Source organism: Drosophila novamexicana, unplaced genomic scaffold (assembly GCF_003285875.2).
Source record: "Drosophila novamexicana strain 15010-1031.04,08,12 unplaced genomic scaffold, DnovRS2.1 tig00000462-arrow-pilon, whole genome shotgun sequence".
Taxonomy (NCBI): domain Eukaryota; kingdom Metazoa; phylum Arthropoda; class Insecta; order Diptera; family Drosophilidae; genus Drosophila; species Drosophila novamexicana.
Window position 1 is genome coordinate 1762894 of NW_020824806.1, and position 15097 is coordinate 1777990.

Here is a 15097-nt window from a genome sequence, read left to right on the forward strand (position 1 = left end):
AGGTTTTTCTAATATGAGATTAATGTTGATTTAACAAATTTGACCAAATCTTAAAGTGGATGTATTAAAAGTCGATGTCTTACAAGCGCCGCGCACTTGATGCTGGCATGCACTTTATTTGTGGACGTCACTGTGCTAATGCACACAATTGTAACTCTCGCTGCGTACTTTTAGGCTAATTTAAAAGTTAATTTTGGTAAATGTCAACTCATGAGTTGCGCACGTCGTCTGGGGGAAACAATATGTGTCCAATGACCTTGACCTTGCATTTCTCGATCAGCACCATGGAAAATCCATTTGTAAACAACTTTTGTGTGAATTGTTCGATTGTTATGAAAAATGGCATTCAACTGTGTTTTTGTATAAAAACTATCTATTCCGCTTAAAATGCATCTGAAAGGGATATGCAAGCAAGTCTATTTGATCTGCTAAGGGAATACAAGAACTCAAGAGCCTCCAGCTCTTGTGATCTGTGAGATCGAAGTTATGTATACACGATACAGGTATATATTTATATACGCACATTTGCATTCCGAATAAATTCCCAACTCAGTACAAATGCCAATTAAGATTATTGTTTTATGTAATAAAATAAATGTAATACAATTTCAATCGAAGGGTGTGTACTTTCTTCCTACCTGTTCCAAATTTATCAAAAATCGTTTGATTTTATACGCTTACGCTGACTTCCGACACCAGAAGCAATTTCAGAGTTAATTTACAGGCGAATAAATAATGCTTATAAGTCCAATTTAATGAATGACGTTGCGTAAAAGAATGTTCAGAATTTTAATTCAAAATGAAAACAAAACCAGTTTTCAATACGTACTTAAGGACTGTTAGATGCAAGATCTGGACGTGCATTAAATTTATTTACTACACATATTAAATAATAATACGAAATGAAAAAAAAAAAAACAAAACATTTAAAATTCTCCCATACAGATAGACAACAGTTAACAGCTTAAATAAGATCTCAGTCAAATGTTATTAATCAATGGGATAACCTGTTGACGACCCTAGAGAAGAAATATAAATTTCAAGTTTTATGCCAAAAGCGTGCATTAAATACAATTCTTTATTAAAGCATTTAGACAGTTCGTGTTTACTTTAAGAACCATACACAAAAATATAAACGCTAAATGCAATTAAGTTAAATGTCACGTTATAGTTTTAAGTGCTTCGAGAGTGTTTCAGGTGTTCACTTGTGCAAGTTGTTAAGGAAATCTTTGTGGCGCTGGATGGCCTCCTCGTGCTCCTTGATCTGCTGATGATGGAATTCGGCCTGATGGATCTGATCGTTCTTTAGGCGCTCCAATTGCTCCTTTTGCTGAAAAAAACAAACAAACAAAGTTTTGTTTGAGTAATTTATTATTGCAACGTGAGTTCAATTGATGGGCAAAAGTTAATTATACCTTAGCGATAATTGACAATATTGTATTCGAAGGTATTATTTACCGACTGCGCGCACGTTATAAAGCCGCTTAGCTATGGCGCAAAAGCCCCAGTGTCTGAGCGCCAACGCGAATATTAAGTAAAAATACTTTTAACACACACACACACACACACACACACAGACGAGTTCCCGAAAAATGTCTATTAACATCTTGTCATCGCATGCAAATTAGCTACCATATTATTAACTTGCGAATGAGAGAACATAAAAGCTATATAAGAGAAAAAGACTCACAACATATTATTTTTGGTGCTGCTGCCGTTGTTGCTGCTGTAGCATCTGCCTGAGATCCCAACCTGAACCTGAACCTGATTCTGTTTCTGTTATTGTGTATTGGCTGGCGTTGCCTTCGAGCCAGTTTTAGTTGTAAATTGGCAGCCGAACTGATGAAAACGCGAACAAAGAGCAAAGAATCTTCAAGCAGAAAGTGGATATTGGACTCAAGGCAATTATTGCTCCATCTGGCTAAATAGTGCTCAAAAGAACGACCGCAAATACAGCTAATTAAAAGTCAATATTTACGAATGCGGCTTAGCCCGACTTCAAGCCTAAACACTAAAATTATCAGCTCCAAAAAGAATACAAATATAGACACATATATTCTTCTATATAAACCGTTGATAAGCGCTGCCCATCACAATTCCATCCAGCACTTTGACAATTGAGCAATCATTCAAGATGAGACAGCGACGAGAAATAATGCGGCTGCCGCTGGCTTTGCCTCTGCTGCTCATTATCAGCACAAGTCTTGGGGAGGCTGGCTACAGCCCTGCCAATCTCGGTCCTAACTACAGGGCTCCCAGTGTCGGCAGCCTTCCTGCTGCGTCAGGTTTACGACGTCCCACACGCACGGTGGAAACGGTGCATCAATGGCGACAATTGGAGTACGGCTTCGCTTCGGAACAGGATCGTCAGAAGGCGCAGGCAGATGGTAATTTAATGGCGGACAATGGCACGCCCATCGATGTTCAGCCACATTATTTGCCCAACGGACAGGTGCGTGTGTTCACAACCGTGCCACGTTTTGTCACCGGCATACCCTACACTCTGGCCACCGTCTCGGATCAGTTGGGCAGCAATGGACCACAATTGCAGCCGTATCCGAGCTTTAACTGGCACAACAACAATGGTGACAACTGTGACCAGATCACCTCCGCATTTCGTGTAGCTGTAAGTAGCTAGAAGCTAAGTGCGTCCTTCTATGAGTTGCCTCATTGGTTAACTGCTTTCCAGATCTCGGAGTGCAATCAGTTGTGGGTCATTGATTCGGGCAGTGTTGGCGGCGTGCAGCGCTGCCCGCCGCAGTTGTTGCAGTTCGATCTCAACGACGATCGTTTGCTGCATCGCTTCCGTTTCCCCAATGAGACTTATGTGCCGAACGCCTCGCTTTTAATCACTCCCAATTTGCTGGTGCAGGATCCACCGCCGCGCGGCAACTGTGCACGCACCATCGTCTATGTGTCAGATGTCTCCTATCACGGCCTCGTCGTCTACGATCAACAGGCGAATGCGGCTTGGCGCATCGAAAATCGTTTCATGTACCCAGATCCCGACCATGGACAGCACACCATTGCCGGCGAGAGCTTCATTCTGATGGACGGCATCTTTGCCGTGAACAATGACAAACGCAATCTCTATTTCCATCCATTGGCCAGTGTCAGTGAGTACTCGGTGCCTCTGAGCGTGCTGAACAGACGGGAGAACTGGGAGGATGCTGTGGATGCCATGCCGGAGCAATTCAAGCTGCTGGGCAGGCGTAAAAGCGAATGTGCCGCCTCCGCCATTGACAGTCGCAATAATCTCTACTGTGTCACCTTCAATCCCATCAAGCTGTTCGCCTGGAACACTAACACGCCCTACAACACACGCAACTTTGGCAACCTGCCAGCCAAGTCTAGTGAGCTGCAGTTTGTTAGCGGCATGAAGGTGGTGCGCAATGCCGGCGGCCAGGAGGAGCTCTGGATGTTCTCGAACCGTTTTCAGGTAAGCGCATTCCGTGTCAACCTGTTCCGTGCACGCTTCTTATGCTGCCTGATTTTCGTCCTGTTGCAGAAAATTTCAAGCGGCACATTAAATTCGAACGAGATCAATTTCCGCATTTTGCGCCGTCCGCTGGACGACATACACAGTGGGGTATTCTTTGCCAGCGACGACGATCTGGCCAATCGTTTGGTCTTTAGTTAATCTGTCCATAAGTCGACTACGTATAAGTGGCAATTGGTTACCCAAAACAAACCAGGTCAAATAATGCCAGGTCAATGGAGTTACAGTGAATGCTCGCAAATTAGAACGCTTCAATTAGAGAGTTGATTTTAATGTGCGAAAAAATTCTAATTTCTGATTACCCAAAAATTGTTAAATATAAAAAAGGGTAAACAAAACAAACAGATTATACAATTAATTATAATTTTTTAGTTATTTAGTTGCCTAATCGTAATATTATTCAAAATTCAACAGTAAATATGGAAAGCAATTAAATTACATTACTTCACACAACATTTACCCCTCGAGCAGGGGTATTTGTATAGTCAAGCAGCATTGCGTTATGCTGGTCGGCTAGTGAAACTATATTTATCGCTAATATTTTTGTCAACAGAGTTCAAAGTCGCCTTATCGCCAATGCTACGCATTGAGGATGATTTCGCGGACATGTGGAACAAGTGGAATTTGATTAAAAGCAACTGGTTAACATTAAAACTGGATCCGGTTAAAAATAAGCAACAAATAAACTAAACAGAAGCTAATCAAACGAATATTGAATACTCTTGGGCAAGCCTGATTATTGGAGAAAGCTACAAATACGAATTTCAAACTAAGAGATGACTGAGCATTATGCAAACAACATGCAGAAAGAGAAATCTTACTTCGACACCTTTAGTTAACTCTTTGGCAAAGTGAGAGAGTATTTTGATTAAATTAGAAATTAGCATAAGATCTGCGAGAAGCACCTTGTTTGGTATAATCAACCTTCAATCGGTTTACTCTTTAGCAAAGCAAACAGGGAGATCAAATAGCACAAAGACCCAGATCAAAGTAGTGAAACCTTGTTGTTTTTCGAGGGAAAAACCATACTCAACGTCAAGTCTTAAGCAAACGGAAAGTTCAGTTTGCCTAAGATCTCAGCCGAATACAAGACGTTAGTCACAAAAGCCCGCGATTAGAGTATATGTGATTTATTGCTGCGACACTTACGGGGGGCAATGGACTCTACCTTGACAGCGTATTCTGCTGCACAGTGTGGCAGCTGGAAGTGGCTGGAAGGCGTTCATAATTAGCCCCTGCGAATTGCACAGCTTTTTTGGAAGTTATTTTTTCGGTTGATATAAACAAGATCGTTACAATGAGAATTTCAATGCAAGCTTTTAATGTGCAATTAAACCAGTTTACCACAAAGCTGACCCAATTGACCAGGTCTGGTCTGGTTAGGCGGATTAGAAAGACATGGACCGCACGCTGGCGACGCAAGCGCAGTTACAATTTTGGCCTTACGTGGCGCAGATCACACGAAAGTGAATGGATTACAGCAGCAGCATGGAACACCATCCAGGCCTAAGGATAATAGCACTGCTTAGCTGTGTGCTCGGCATTGTGGCAGGACAATATGCCACGGCACCTGGCATTGGATACGACTCCAAGGCGTTGGAGAGAGTCTTTGAGGCGCGCAACCTGCAGCTGAGCTTCCCAACGCCCGAGGAACGGGAGCGTGTACTGCGCGCAGGTCTCTATGATCCTGGCAATGTCGTGCCCATCGATGTGGATGTCTACTACACACGTAAGTAAATGACAATCGAAATATTAAGCTAAAGCAAAGCAAAAAGCTCTAAAGATGACATCATTCTCCTTTGTTGTGCTGCAAGTTTCATCCCAGATTTGACTAAATATTAACTTTCATTCTCTTAGATGGTGACAAGACGCCCTCCATCTTTGTGACCATACCGCGCTTCACTAAGGGCGTGCCCTACTCCCTGGCCTTTGTGACCAACGAGGTAGGAGAGAATGGCACCGAGTTGCGTGCCTATCCCAGCTACGATTGGCATCAATCCCATGGCGCCGACTGCAACGGCCTGACATCCGTATATCGCACACAGATCGACGAGTGTGGACGCATGTGGATATTGGACAGTGGCGAGATTGACTTTGTGCAGCACTGCCCGCCGCAGCTGTACGCCCTTGACTTGGCTAGTGGGGGCGTGGTGCATCATTACCGCATGCCCAAGGATATGTATAAGACGGGTGTCAGTCGCTTTGTGACGCCCACCATTGATCTGGATGCACACAATTGCGATGTGGGCCACGTTTACATGGCTGACTCTATTGGAGATGGCATTGTGGTCTATGACATGGCCGCACAAAAATCGTGGCGCATCGAGAACAAGTACACCTATCCGCATCCAGACTTTGGCACCTTTACGATAGCCGGCGAGAGTTTCCAGCTATGGGATGGCACCGTGGCTCTCACACTAACCCCACACGGGCTGGCTGGGCACATGGAGCGTATGCTGTATTTCCACTCGCTATCCAGCGATTGGCAAATGGCAATACCACTGCAAGTGGTCAACAATGCTAGCATCTGGAAGCGAAACGATGTCAGCGCTGGGCTGGATCAGTTCCTGCTGCTGGGCAAGCGAGGCAGCCAGTGTGTGGCCGCAGCCATGAGCGAGACAGGCATGTTGCTCTGCGGCTTGGTACAGCCGACCAGTATACTGGCTTGGAACATACGCCAAGCGTACAATCATGAGAATCTATCCGTACTGATCCAGGATCAGCAACGACTGCAATTTATCAGCGGTCTTAAGATTGTACGAAACCACGAAGGCAAGGAAGAGCTATGGGCGCTCTCGAATCGCCTACAAAAGGCTTTTGGAGCGGGACTCAATTTCAAAGAAGTCAACTTTCGCATACAGAAGTGCGGCATTCATGAGCTGCTCCATGGACAGCCCTGTTACTAAGCCCAATCTCAATCTGGTCAGTCTTTTTGAACCCCAGTGTTGCCACCTTTTTTTTTTTCTTTTCTCGATTCTTCTACATTTTTTAGCACATTCGCCATGCAACAACGAAATTGCGGTAAAATTTTAAAGCATTTTTCATTTAGTGTGACCTAAACGCCATTTGAATAAAGTGTACATATTTGCGTTTAGCTGAAGTCAATTGCAGTTTACTTACCTTCTTGTAGAAGAACTCCTCCTCGCGGGCAGCCTCCAGTTTGCCAAAGGCGCCACCAGCAGCACGAATGGAGCCGCCGCCACCGCCGCCCTGGCCGGCACCGCTGCCCAAGTCGCCTAGCTGGCTACCGCTCATTTTCGCCAATCTGTAGTGAGGGCAGCGCAATACAAAGAAAGCATTAGAACTTTTGCACTTGTTATGTAATAATGAAGTCATAGGCGCACACACACATACACAAATGCACATATTGCCGGGTCAAGAGTAATGAAATTTTGTGATCAAATTATCTTATCAGTAATAATTTACGAAAGTTACGTATGTGCGTGTTAGAAAAATCATTTTGTGTTATGTTTTTTGTGAGTATAACAAAATACCATAGCTGTATAAAGGTGTTAACCAATTAGCATTTAATTATAGGTTAAAAACTTACTGTACTCCTGCGGGGTACAAGCGGGCAGTGCTACGACGTACAACGAACATTTCTCTCAATAAGTTATGCAAAAACGGATGTAAAAAATCTGGAAAAAGAAAATACAGCTATTAAACCACGAAAATCGACGAGAAATTTCCCCAAGCAATTGGATTCCACATAATATAAACAATGAAAAGCCACAAGCATACACATTTACATTTTTATTTGTGTATCAAGATACTTATGGGTATGTAGCGCTTTTCTTTATTATTTTCACACAAAGAAAAACATTAAATTATATGTATATATATATGTATAGAACAATTTTATTGTGGCGCAAAAAACCTACCTGACTTCTCTGCGTGTTAAACTTGTATGTCGCAAGTGTGCCCGAAGCTTCGAGCCGGTTGCTTTTGGGGCTGCCACTATATTTAATAGGTTAATGCTGCCACTTCTTTTCACTCATTAAATGCATGACTAAATTTATACGATCTATCATGCAAAATTATGTTTTCGCAACTAACACTTTAAATTATTTACTTTAATTTATATACAATCAACATTCTTTAAGTTTATAAAAATACCACTGTATTCACCAAAATGCAGATTGTATGGTTCTGCTCATACCTAAGCAGCATACTATTTAACAGGGTGGCAACGCCATTTCGGTAATTTTAACATATCGGTGCTACGGTCACACTTTATAAGTTCTCAACATAATTTTGCCGACGGACGCTTGTTTATTTGTTTAATATAAATTTACTTTATTTAAGTATACAAATTAATATTATAACATATAAACGGGTCATAATTGCAAGCCAAAATGGCCGATGCCGATGATGGAGCCGAGCTGCTCTTCTTCGACACTTTCTCACACGAGGAAGTTACCGTAAGTTCAATTTGTGTTTTTTCAGTATCAACATGTGTGTGTGCATTAAAAACGTTTTCAAATTGCCAAAGGATATTAATTTGGACCTGGTTCAGTTCCCGAAGCCTGTTTTCATAACACAAGTGCGCATTATTCCACTGGGCGCCCGAGTGCAAGCGGATTTTCCAGGCGGCGTTCGTCTTGGTGCCACGAATCCTTCAAAATTTGACCTGGAGTTCTTTGTTAATGATCTGGGCATGCCGGGCGCTTCGGCGTTTGAGAATTTGGGACTGCTCCGTTACAATCAGAACGATTGCATACATCTCGACTGCTCGCAGGAGAAGATACCAACGGATGGTCTCGTGCTGCGGGGCTGGTACAGTGCCATTACGCTAGCTGTCTATGGCATACTAACCAACTCGGTAACGGAGCCCATTGCCAGCCCAACGTTGCCCTGTGAGCCGGCTATGACCGGACCCGAGATGTGCAATCTTAGCGGAGAGGCCCATAATGTGCTGCTACCGGATGAAGTGCTCAAAGACGACTGGTCAGAGCCAATGCAAAGCGAGCTGCTGGTTTCAGCGGCCCACAAGACCAGCGTCAGCGTTAGCGACTACGAGCACGAGGACATGGAATATGGCATGTCACGCGATCATTACCATCAGCATGCGGATGAGGAACAACGCGAATTGCGTCGCTTGCGACGTTCCACGCACTCGACAGATCATTCGCCACCACCGCTACCGCTACGCACGCACACCCACTCAGAGAGCAACGACAGGGAATACCTGCGCTGGTGAGTAGAGTATAACGTGAGACTGTTCTATTCATTCTCTAATCTTTCTCTGTACAGTTCTCGTGACAAGGCACCTCGTGATTGGTCGCGATCGCCAGAGTATTCGAGCCACCGCTCACGTCGCAAACGTTCGGAACGCTCGCGTTCGGATGCAGACGAACACAAGTGGCCGCGGACACCACCAGTTTCAATTGACTCGCCCACACGTCCGCGCTCCCCGGACCTCATGGATTACGACGATGACGATACACGTTCGCACTATAAACTACAGAGTTCACACGGTTATCGACACTCGGCGGAATCGTTGCCACGCGAGCGCGAAGAAGAGGAGCGGGAGCGTGAGCGAGAGCGCTCAGATACACCACAGGAGCAATTTGAGCCCATTTTAAGTGATGACGAGATCATTGGTGATGATCTAGAAGAAGAAGACGACGGAGTTGACGCGGCTGCAGCGGCTGAATATGAACGCGAACTGGAGGCAGCTGCAGCTGCTGCTCCGCCGGCCATAGACGCCTTCGAGCCATGGCAGCGTCCACTACTGAAATTCGACGGTGACTTGCAGGCGCATTTCAGTAAAGAGCTCGATACCCTTCGGCTACTCTTCAAGAAGCTATCGCTGCAGATCCGTTGGGACAATGTGAGCGCCTTCAACGAGGAGCACGGCGGCGTCACTGTAGACGAGCGCGAACAGTTCGTCTACCTGGGCGAGCAGCTAAACAATCAGCTGGGCTACCTAACGCAGCACTACAAGCGGCGCAATTTTGTGCTGCAGCAGTTCTTCAAGAATGACGAATCGCATCTGCGTCAAGCAGCGAATATATTACAAATAGCGTTGAGCTTCCAGGCGGCCTGCATGCAACCGCAGCCAGCCTTTAAAATACGGCACATAAAGCTGGGCGCACGCATAGCTGAGTTGCTGTGTAACAACGAGCAACTATTCCGGCATCTGCTGCAGCAGCATAATTTTGATCCATTTGAAGCTGTCTTTGCTCTCTACAAGGAGCCTTACATGGCGTTGTCTATCAAGCTGCTGCTTCTAAAGGCTGTCTACGCTATGCTGGACACACAGCTCGGCATCAAACACTTTTTGGCTGGCAATACCAACGGCTATCAGCTGATTGTGGAGTCAATCAAAACGGCCAAGCTAACCCGCACGAAATACGCTCTGCAGGCCATCATCAAGAAGCTGCATCTCTATGAGGCTCTAGAGAGTGTTCGCAACAGCTGCAATCAGCTCTTCGTGCGCAAAATGGAACGACCGCCGCAGGAAATTTGTCAAGAAATCGAATATGCATTTGAAATGCTCATGGATGCTTTGGTGGCTAACCAGCTAAGCTTTCAGCAGCCGCGCCGCTTTCTACCCGTCTCCAAGAAATTCGAATTGGTCACCGATCCAAATGCGCAGCGCAGCTTTGGCAATGCGCTGCAATCCTACTTTAAGCAGCACGCACTGGCTGAGTCCCTGCTGCTGATTCTAAGCAATTCAAAGGAACTGCCGGCCACCACATTCTTGTGCACACTGGATTTGATGCATGCTCTGCTCAAATCGCACGTGGGCATCGATTACTTTGTAGACGATGCATTCGAAGCGACGCAACTTATTGTCGCCATACTGTTGGGTCTGGATGAAGTGCCTACGATGCCCAAGCCGGAAATAGTCAAGGAGCCAGAGCAAGAAGGTAGGTGTCTTATTTAACTGAAGCTTCAAGAAATTTACAATTAATTTGCGTTTCCTACAGTTAAAACAGAGCAGATAGATAAACCTGTGGAAACTTCAGACACCTCGGAAAAGGAAGTAGAGGCAAAAGTTGAAACTTCACCCGGCGCAACTGTGGCTATTGATGTTGCGGTGCAAACGGAGCCAACACCCGTCAAAGTACTTCAGAAGTTGGCGCCCATTCTTCGGCCCGTTTTGCCCCGCTTGGCGCGTTTGGGTATTGAGCTGGCCTACAAAGTACAGACACGCTACCATCTGGATGCGATTGTCTTTACGGCAGCAGCGCCCGAGTACGATGCCATTAAACTGGCCACGCACATGCACTCGATATACTCCCAGACCTGCGATCCGGCTGGTCGGCAGCATACCATTGAGGTGCTCGGACTTAATAATAATCTGAAGATATTCATGGACCTCATTAAAAAGGAACAGCGGCTGCAATCCCAGCGACAGCTGAGCTCGCCGGGCACTAAATACAAGAGTCCAGTTCTTAGTTATGCGGTGGACATGGTCGACGCTTGTGTACGCTACTGCGAGCAGCTCGACTATCTTATTGAGCATGGCGCAGTCATACTGGAGCTGGCCAAGAACCATGAAACCTTTGAGCCCTCTGTGTCGGCCGTGCTACAGGAGATGTATGTGTACATGAAGCCATTGGAGGCCATAAATGTGTTTATCTACGATGACATAATGCCCCTGGTTGAGGTAATTGGACGATCCCTGGACTATCTGACCACATTTCCGGGTGATTTGATAATGGCCTTGCGTATACTGCGTTTCTTGGTCACCACCAAGTCGACACCGCCACCCGGCATCAAGCAATCCAAGCGTGTGGGCACCGAGGAGCTGAAACATCGCTTTGTGGCTCTCCAGCTGTACGCAGCAGACGGCGTGCAGCTAATGATTCAGATAATGGAACGGCTATGCACGTATTTTGAGCAGCCCGGTATGCATGCGCCCGCCCTGATGACCATTCAGGGTGTCCATTGCTGCCAGATTATGTTGCCTACGCTGCAAATACTGCGCGAGCTGCTCTCCTATGCCATTCTGTGCCGCGATGGCACCTTCAAAGATCTGACCTCCATTGATCATCTTGTCAAGGTATATTTTCTGCTCTACTATTATCCAACACGCTGCCAGGCCGGCGCCGAGGTGGAGCAGTGCAAACTAGAGGTGGTGCAGACTCTTTTGGCCTATACACAGCCGCACGAGCAGGACGAGGAGTCGCTGCATAAGTCGCTGTGGACGCAAATGATCCGCGAGGTGCTGAAAAACATCGATGGACCGGCCAACTTTATACCGGGTCTCAAGTTGTTGGCGGAACTGCTTCCGCTGCCGTTGCCCATGCCACAACCGTTGAGCGATCAATTGCAGCAGCAGCACAAACAGCGTTTGATCACCGAACGGAAACTGTGGTCCGCTCACTTGCATCCGCAGAGCGGACAAATTGCCAAGTTGGTGGAAGCGTTAGCGCCTTCTAGTTTCCCGCAGCTGTCAGAGCTGCTGCAGCGCGTCTGCATGCAGCTATCGGACTTGGCGCCCAATATGACGCTGCTGATAGCCAAGACGATTATGGAACTGCTGTGCAATGAATACCAGAGCTCCAACTGCATGCCGACCACCAATTTGGAGCGTCTGCTGCGTTTCTCCACGCGTCTGTGCGCCTTTGCCCCGCTCAAGAGCTCCATGCTGTCCATTTTATCGGGCAAATTCTGGGAGCTTTTCCAATCGCTGTTATCGCTAAACGAATTCAACGAGGTGGTATCCAATTGCCAGGAGGCGGTGCATCGCATACTGGACAGTTTCCTCGACTCGGGCATTTCTTTGATTTCACACAAATCCACAGCACAGCCGGCGCTTAATTTGTCTGCTGCACTGCCGCCCAAGGAGCTAATCCCACGCGTCATCGATGCCGTGTTCAGTAATTTGGCCAGCGTGGAGGTGACACACGGCATTTCCATTCTGGCAGTGCGCAATCTAGTTATACTCACCGAGCACGAGTAGGTACCAAGTGCTTCTTGACAAATTGCAGAAAACTAACATATTTTCCTTTATTCCTAGCTTCACCTTCTATCACCTGGCGCAGCTACTGAAGCAAAAGATTAGCGAGTTCCAGGCGTGGATGGAACGTGTTATCCTTCACAACGAGACAGTCGAGTATAATGCAAACATTGAGTCGTTAATTTTGCTGTTGCGATCCTTGACACAAATCGAGCCACCGCCTGGAATGTCTGCAATGCCACAGCGCACGCTTAAACTGGGCCCCGCTGAGCTCGTCCAGCTACTTGAGTTTCAGGATGTGGAGCTAGACAAACCGCCAGTGCTACAGCGCATACTCAAAGTGCTGGAGAAGCACAAAGCAGTGGCCAATGAGGCGGCGCTGTGTGATCTGAAACAGCTCATTGCACTGCAGGCAGCTAAGCAGGAGCAGGATACGCTCGCAGCAGCAGCGGCTGTTCCAATGGAAACTACAAACGAAAGCGATCCCAATGCCACTGGCAGCAGCAGCAGCAATGTCGTCGTCACAGGTGCACTGAACGTGGAACCATATCTGCCGCAAGCGGAGGGCATTGTCACTCAGTACGAGGCACGTCCCATATTTACACGTTTCTGTGCGACGGCTGATAATGTGCAGCTAACGGCGCGTTACTGGTTGGAACCTCTGCCCATTGAGGTTATCGAGGATATGGATGAGCCGCTGTACGAGCGCATTGCCTGCGATTTGACTGATTTGGCCAATGTGTGCCTGAATCCCGATCTGAATCTCACGGGCGATTGCAAGCGTGTACTGCATTTATCGGGCTCACCGCAATCCAATCGCGAGCTGACACCAACAGCACCCTGTTTCCGTACCCGACGTGTCGAGGTGGAGCCCGCCACAGGGCGGCCCGAAAAGAAAATGTTTGTGAGCGCAGTGCGTGGCCGAGGCTTTGCCAGACCGCCACCCTCGCGCGGCGATCTATTCCGATCGAGGCCGCCAAACACTTCGCGGCCGCCATCGTTGCATGTCGACGATTTTCTGGCGCTGGAGACGTGCGGCGCACAGCCCACGGGGCCAACGGGTTACAATAAAATACCCTCAATGCTGCGCGGCTCGCGTGTGGGTCGCAATCGCGGCTCACGCATCTCCGCGGCAGCTGCGTACAGGTAAACACTTTAAGATCTACTAGACGTCGTATCCTTAACTAATTATTTGTGTTTTTCGTTTCCAGACAAAAGAAACTGTTGCGCATTGGCTCACCCTCCAGCTGGTCGGAGTCGACAGGCCCGCCGTATCGCTCCGGCAATGCTGAGACGCATTTTAGCGGCGGGGGCGACGCCCACTATACATCGCCACATTACAGTGGACGATCTCGTGGGCGTGGCTTGCGCTCAAGACCACCCTATTTGCGTTAAAATCAGCGCCGCAAATGTTTTTGTGTATATTCGATTTATACAATTTGTACGTAACGTGATTAAATTTAAGATTTCTCTGTAACAACACAATTTAAGCGCACATCGTGCTCCTCCACGGGCAGCTCCTCGTTACTAACGATCTGTTCGTTAAGGGCCAGCGCCATAATGGTCGTCTTCTTGTGTGGATACTTATCCGCGTGCTGCTTTAAATATTTATCGTAGTAGCCCATGCCGTGGCCCAGGCGATCACCTCTACGCGTGAACGCCACACCCGGCACAATGAAGAGATCAATGCCATGGCCTGCAAGATTGGGTAAGTTTCTCTATAACTATAGCATATATATTTATTGCCTACCATTTGTCATGGCATCCTCGCGGTTTTCCTTGAAATCCGGCTGTTTAATGTTCCATTTGGTCAGGGGCAAACCCTCGTATTCCTGCATATCCCTCAAACGCACCATTTTCATCTTTGTACCCTGATAGCTGGGCACAAATACCATCTTTTCCAGTCTGAACATCTCACGGATTATCGCCGTGGTGTCCAGCTCGTCGCTGGTGCTCAAATAGATGCTAACGCGCTGCGCCTGACGAAATGCCTCATTCTGCAACACCTGTCAAGAATAGACATATATGTTGTTTACTTAGATCTTGAGGTGATTTTGTATATACCGACCCTTGAGGTCACAACCTGCGACTGCTTCGCTATGACCTCGGGCGTTAGGCAGCTGAGGATCTCCTTCATGTGTTTCCTCAGCGCGACTTTCAGGCCGTTCTGGATGGTAGCTGCCATGATGCGCACACTTGTCCTAACCGGTAATAACTGTTTTCTGTTTACTGTCGTCTGCAGCCTCAATGGCTCTCTGTCTGTCGATTATCCGCTTATCAGTAAATGTGAGCGTTATCAGCTCTTCATGCTCTCTCCCAATTCGTAAACAATCGTCAGGTCGGCTCTTATGTATATAAATGTATATAGTATTATTTAACAATGTTAGCAGATAGCGCTAGACAAACGTTAAATTAGGCTGCGCATTTGTGTAAAATTGATGTTTCTTAGAAAATTGCAAGCAATCTTTCTCAAATGGTTGCTTTGTATGTGTATTTACTGTAGTCGCTTAAAGGCTGGTACACACTTGCTGACAGCGCTCGTCGCCTTAAATTTAGCACTAAAAATGACAGCAGCTGTTGCAGCCAGTGCTGCCAATTCAGCTTGATTCCCGTCATATTTGAGGTTTTGTGAAGATGAAATTGCGCCAAAATTTGAAAACAGCGCGCATCTCTGTTTCGATTTA

At 46.7% G+C, this 15097-nt stretch overlaps 5 protein-coding genes across 5 annotated transcripts; 3 read left to right on the plus strand and 2 right to left on the minus strand.

The window, feature by feature from the left end:
- Positions 1 to 1050: 1050 nt before the first annotated feature.
- LOC115761064 (ATPase inhibitor A, mitochondrial) lies at positions 1051 to 7403 on the minus strand. The gene is made up of 4 exons (XM_030702682.1): positions 7381 to 7403; positions 7050 to 7137; positions 6620 to 6764; positions 1051 to 1330 (listed from the first exon to the last, which is right to left on the minus strand). The coding sequence occupies exons 2-4, from the start codon at positions 7097 to 7099 to the stop codon at positions 1202 to 1204; spliced, it is 324 nt and encodes a 107-aa protein (XP_030558542.1). The 5' UTR covers positions 7100 to 7137; positions 7381 to 7403; the 3' UTR covers positions 1051 to 1201.
- On the plus strand, positions 2104 to 4178 carry LOC115761062 (major royal jelly protein 1). The gene is made up of 3 exons (XM_030702680.1): positions 2104 to 2626; positions 2690 to 3439; positions 3509 to 4178. Exons 1-3 carry the CDS (start codon positions 2135 to 2137, stop codon positions 3638 to 3640), a joined length of 1374 nt encoding a protein of 457 aa, XP_030558540.1. The 5' UTR covers positions 2104 to 2134; the 3' UTR covers positions 3641 to 4178.
- LOC115761066 (protein yellow) lies at positions 4272 to 6594 on the plus strand. Its single transcript, XM_030702683.1, has 2 exons — positions 4272 to 5228; positions 5357 to 6594. Exons 1-2 carry the CDS (start codon positions 4970 to 4972, stop codon positions 6403 to 6405), a joined length of 1308 nt encoding a protein of 435 aa, XP_030558543.1. The 5' UTR covers positions 4272 to 4969; the 3' UTR covers positions 6406 to 6594.
- Positions 7404 to 7820: 417 nt separating the features above from the next.
- LOC115761061 (protein virilizer) lies at positions 7821 to 13818 on the plus strand. Its single transcript, XM_030702679.1, has 6 exons — positions 7821 to 7920; positions 7992 to 8695; positions 8753 to 10374; positions 10435 to 12412; positions 12474 to 13559; positions 13625 to 13818. The coding sequence occupies exons 1-6, from the start codon at positions 7855 to 7857 to the stop codon at positions 13806 to 13808; spliced, it is 5640 nt and encodes a 1879-aa protein (XP_030558539.1). The 5' UTR covers positions 7821 to 7854; the 3' UTR covers positions 13809 to 13818.
- On the minus strand, positions 13816 to 14915 carry LOC115761063 (5-formyltetrahydrofolate cyclo-ligase). The gene is made up of 3 exons (XM_030702681.1): positions 14482 to 14915; positions 14164 to 14419; positions 13816 to 14109 (listed from the first exon to the last, which is right to left on the minus strand). Exons 1-3 carry the CDS (start codon positions 14596 to 14598, stop codon positions 13874 to 13876), a joined length of 609 nt encoding a protein of 202 aa, XP_030558541.1. The 5' UTR covers positions 14599 to 14915; the 3' UTR covers positions 13816 to 13873.
- Positions 14916 to 15097: the final 182 nt, after the last annotated feature.

Coding starts and splice junctions, on each gene's coding strand:
- LOC115761064 (XM_030702682.1), bottom strand. CDS start 7,099: ATGTTCGTTGTACGTCGTAGCACTGCCCGCTTGTACCCCGCAGGAGTA. Junction 6,765..7,049: donor TTGTACCCCGCAGGAGTACA/GTAAGTTTTTAA, acceptor CCCTCACTACAG/ATTGGCGAAAATGAGCGGTA. Junction 1,331..6,619: donor AGGAGTTCTTCTACAAGAAG/GTAAGTAAACTG, acceptor TGTTTTTTTCAG/CAAAAGGAGCAATTGGAGCG.
- LOC115761062 (XM_030702680.1), top strand. CDS start 2,135: ATGAGACAGCGACGAGAAATAATGCGGCTGCCGCTGGCTTTGCCTCTG. Junction 2,627..2,689: donor CCTCCGCATTTCGTGTAGCT/GTAAGTAGCTAG, acceptor ACTGCTTTCCAG/ATCTCGGAGTGCAATCAGTT. Junction 3,440..3,508: donor TGTTCTCGAACCGTTTTCAG/GTAAGCGCATTC, acceptor GTCCTGTTGCAG/AAAATTTCAAGCGGCACATT.
- LOC115761063 (XM_030702681.1), bottom strand. CDS start 14,598: ATGGCAGCTACCATCCAGAACGGCCTGAAAGTCGCGCTGAGGAAACAC. Junction 14,420..14,481: donor CGCAGGTTGTGACCTCAAGG/GTCGGTATATAC, acceptor TATTCTTGACAG/GTGTTGCAGAATGAGGCATT. Junction 14,110..14,163: donor CGAGGATGCCATGACAAATG/GTAGGCAATAAA, acceptor CCAATCTTGCAG/GCCATGGCATTGATCTCTTC.
- LOC115761066 (XM_030702683.1), top strand. CDS start 4,970: ATGGATTACAGCAGCAGCATGGAACACCATCCAGGCCTAAGGATAATA. Junction 5,229..5,356: donor TGTGGATGTCTACTACACAC/GTAAGTAAATGA, acceptor TCATTCTCTTAG/ATGGTGACAAGACGCCCTCC.
- LOC115761061 (XM_030702679.1), top strand. CDS start 7,855: ATGGCCGATGCCGATGATGGAGCCGAGCTGCTCTTCTTCGACACTTTC. Junction 7,921..7,991: donor TCTCACACGAGGAAGTTACC/GTAAGTTCAATT, acceptor AAATTGCCAAAG/GATATTAATTTGGACCTGGT. Junction 13,560..13,624: donor TCCGCGGCAGCTGCGTACAG/GTAAACACTTTA, acceptor TTTCGTTTCCAG/ACAAAAGAAACTGTTGCGCA.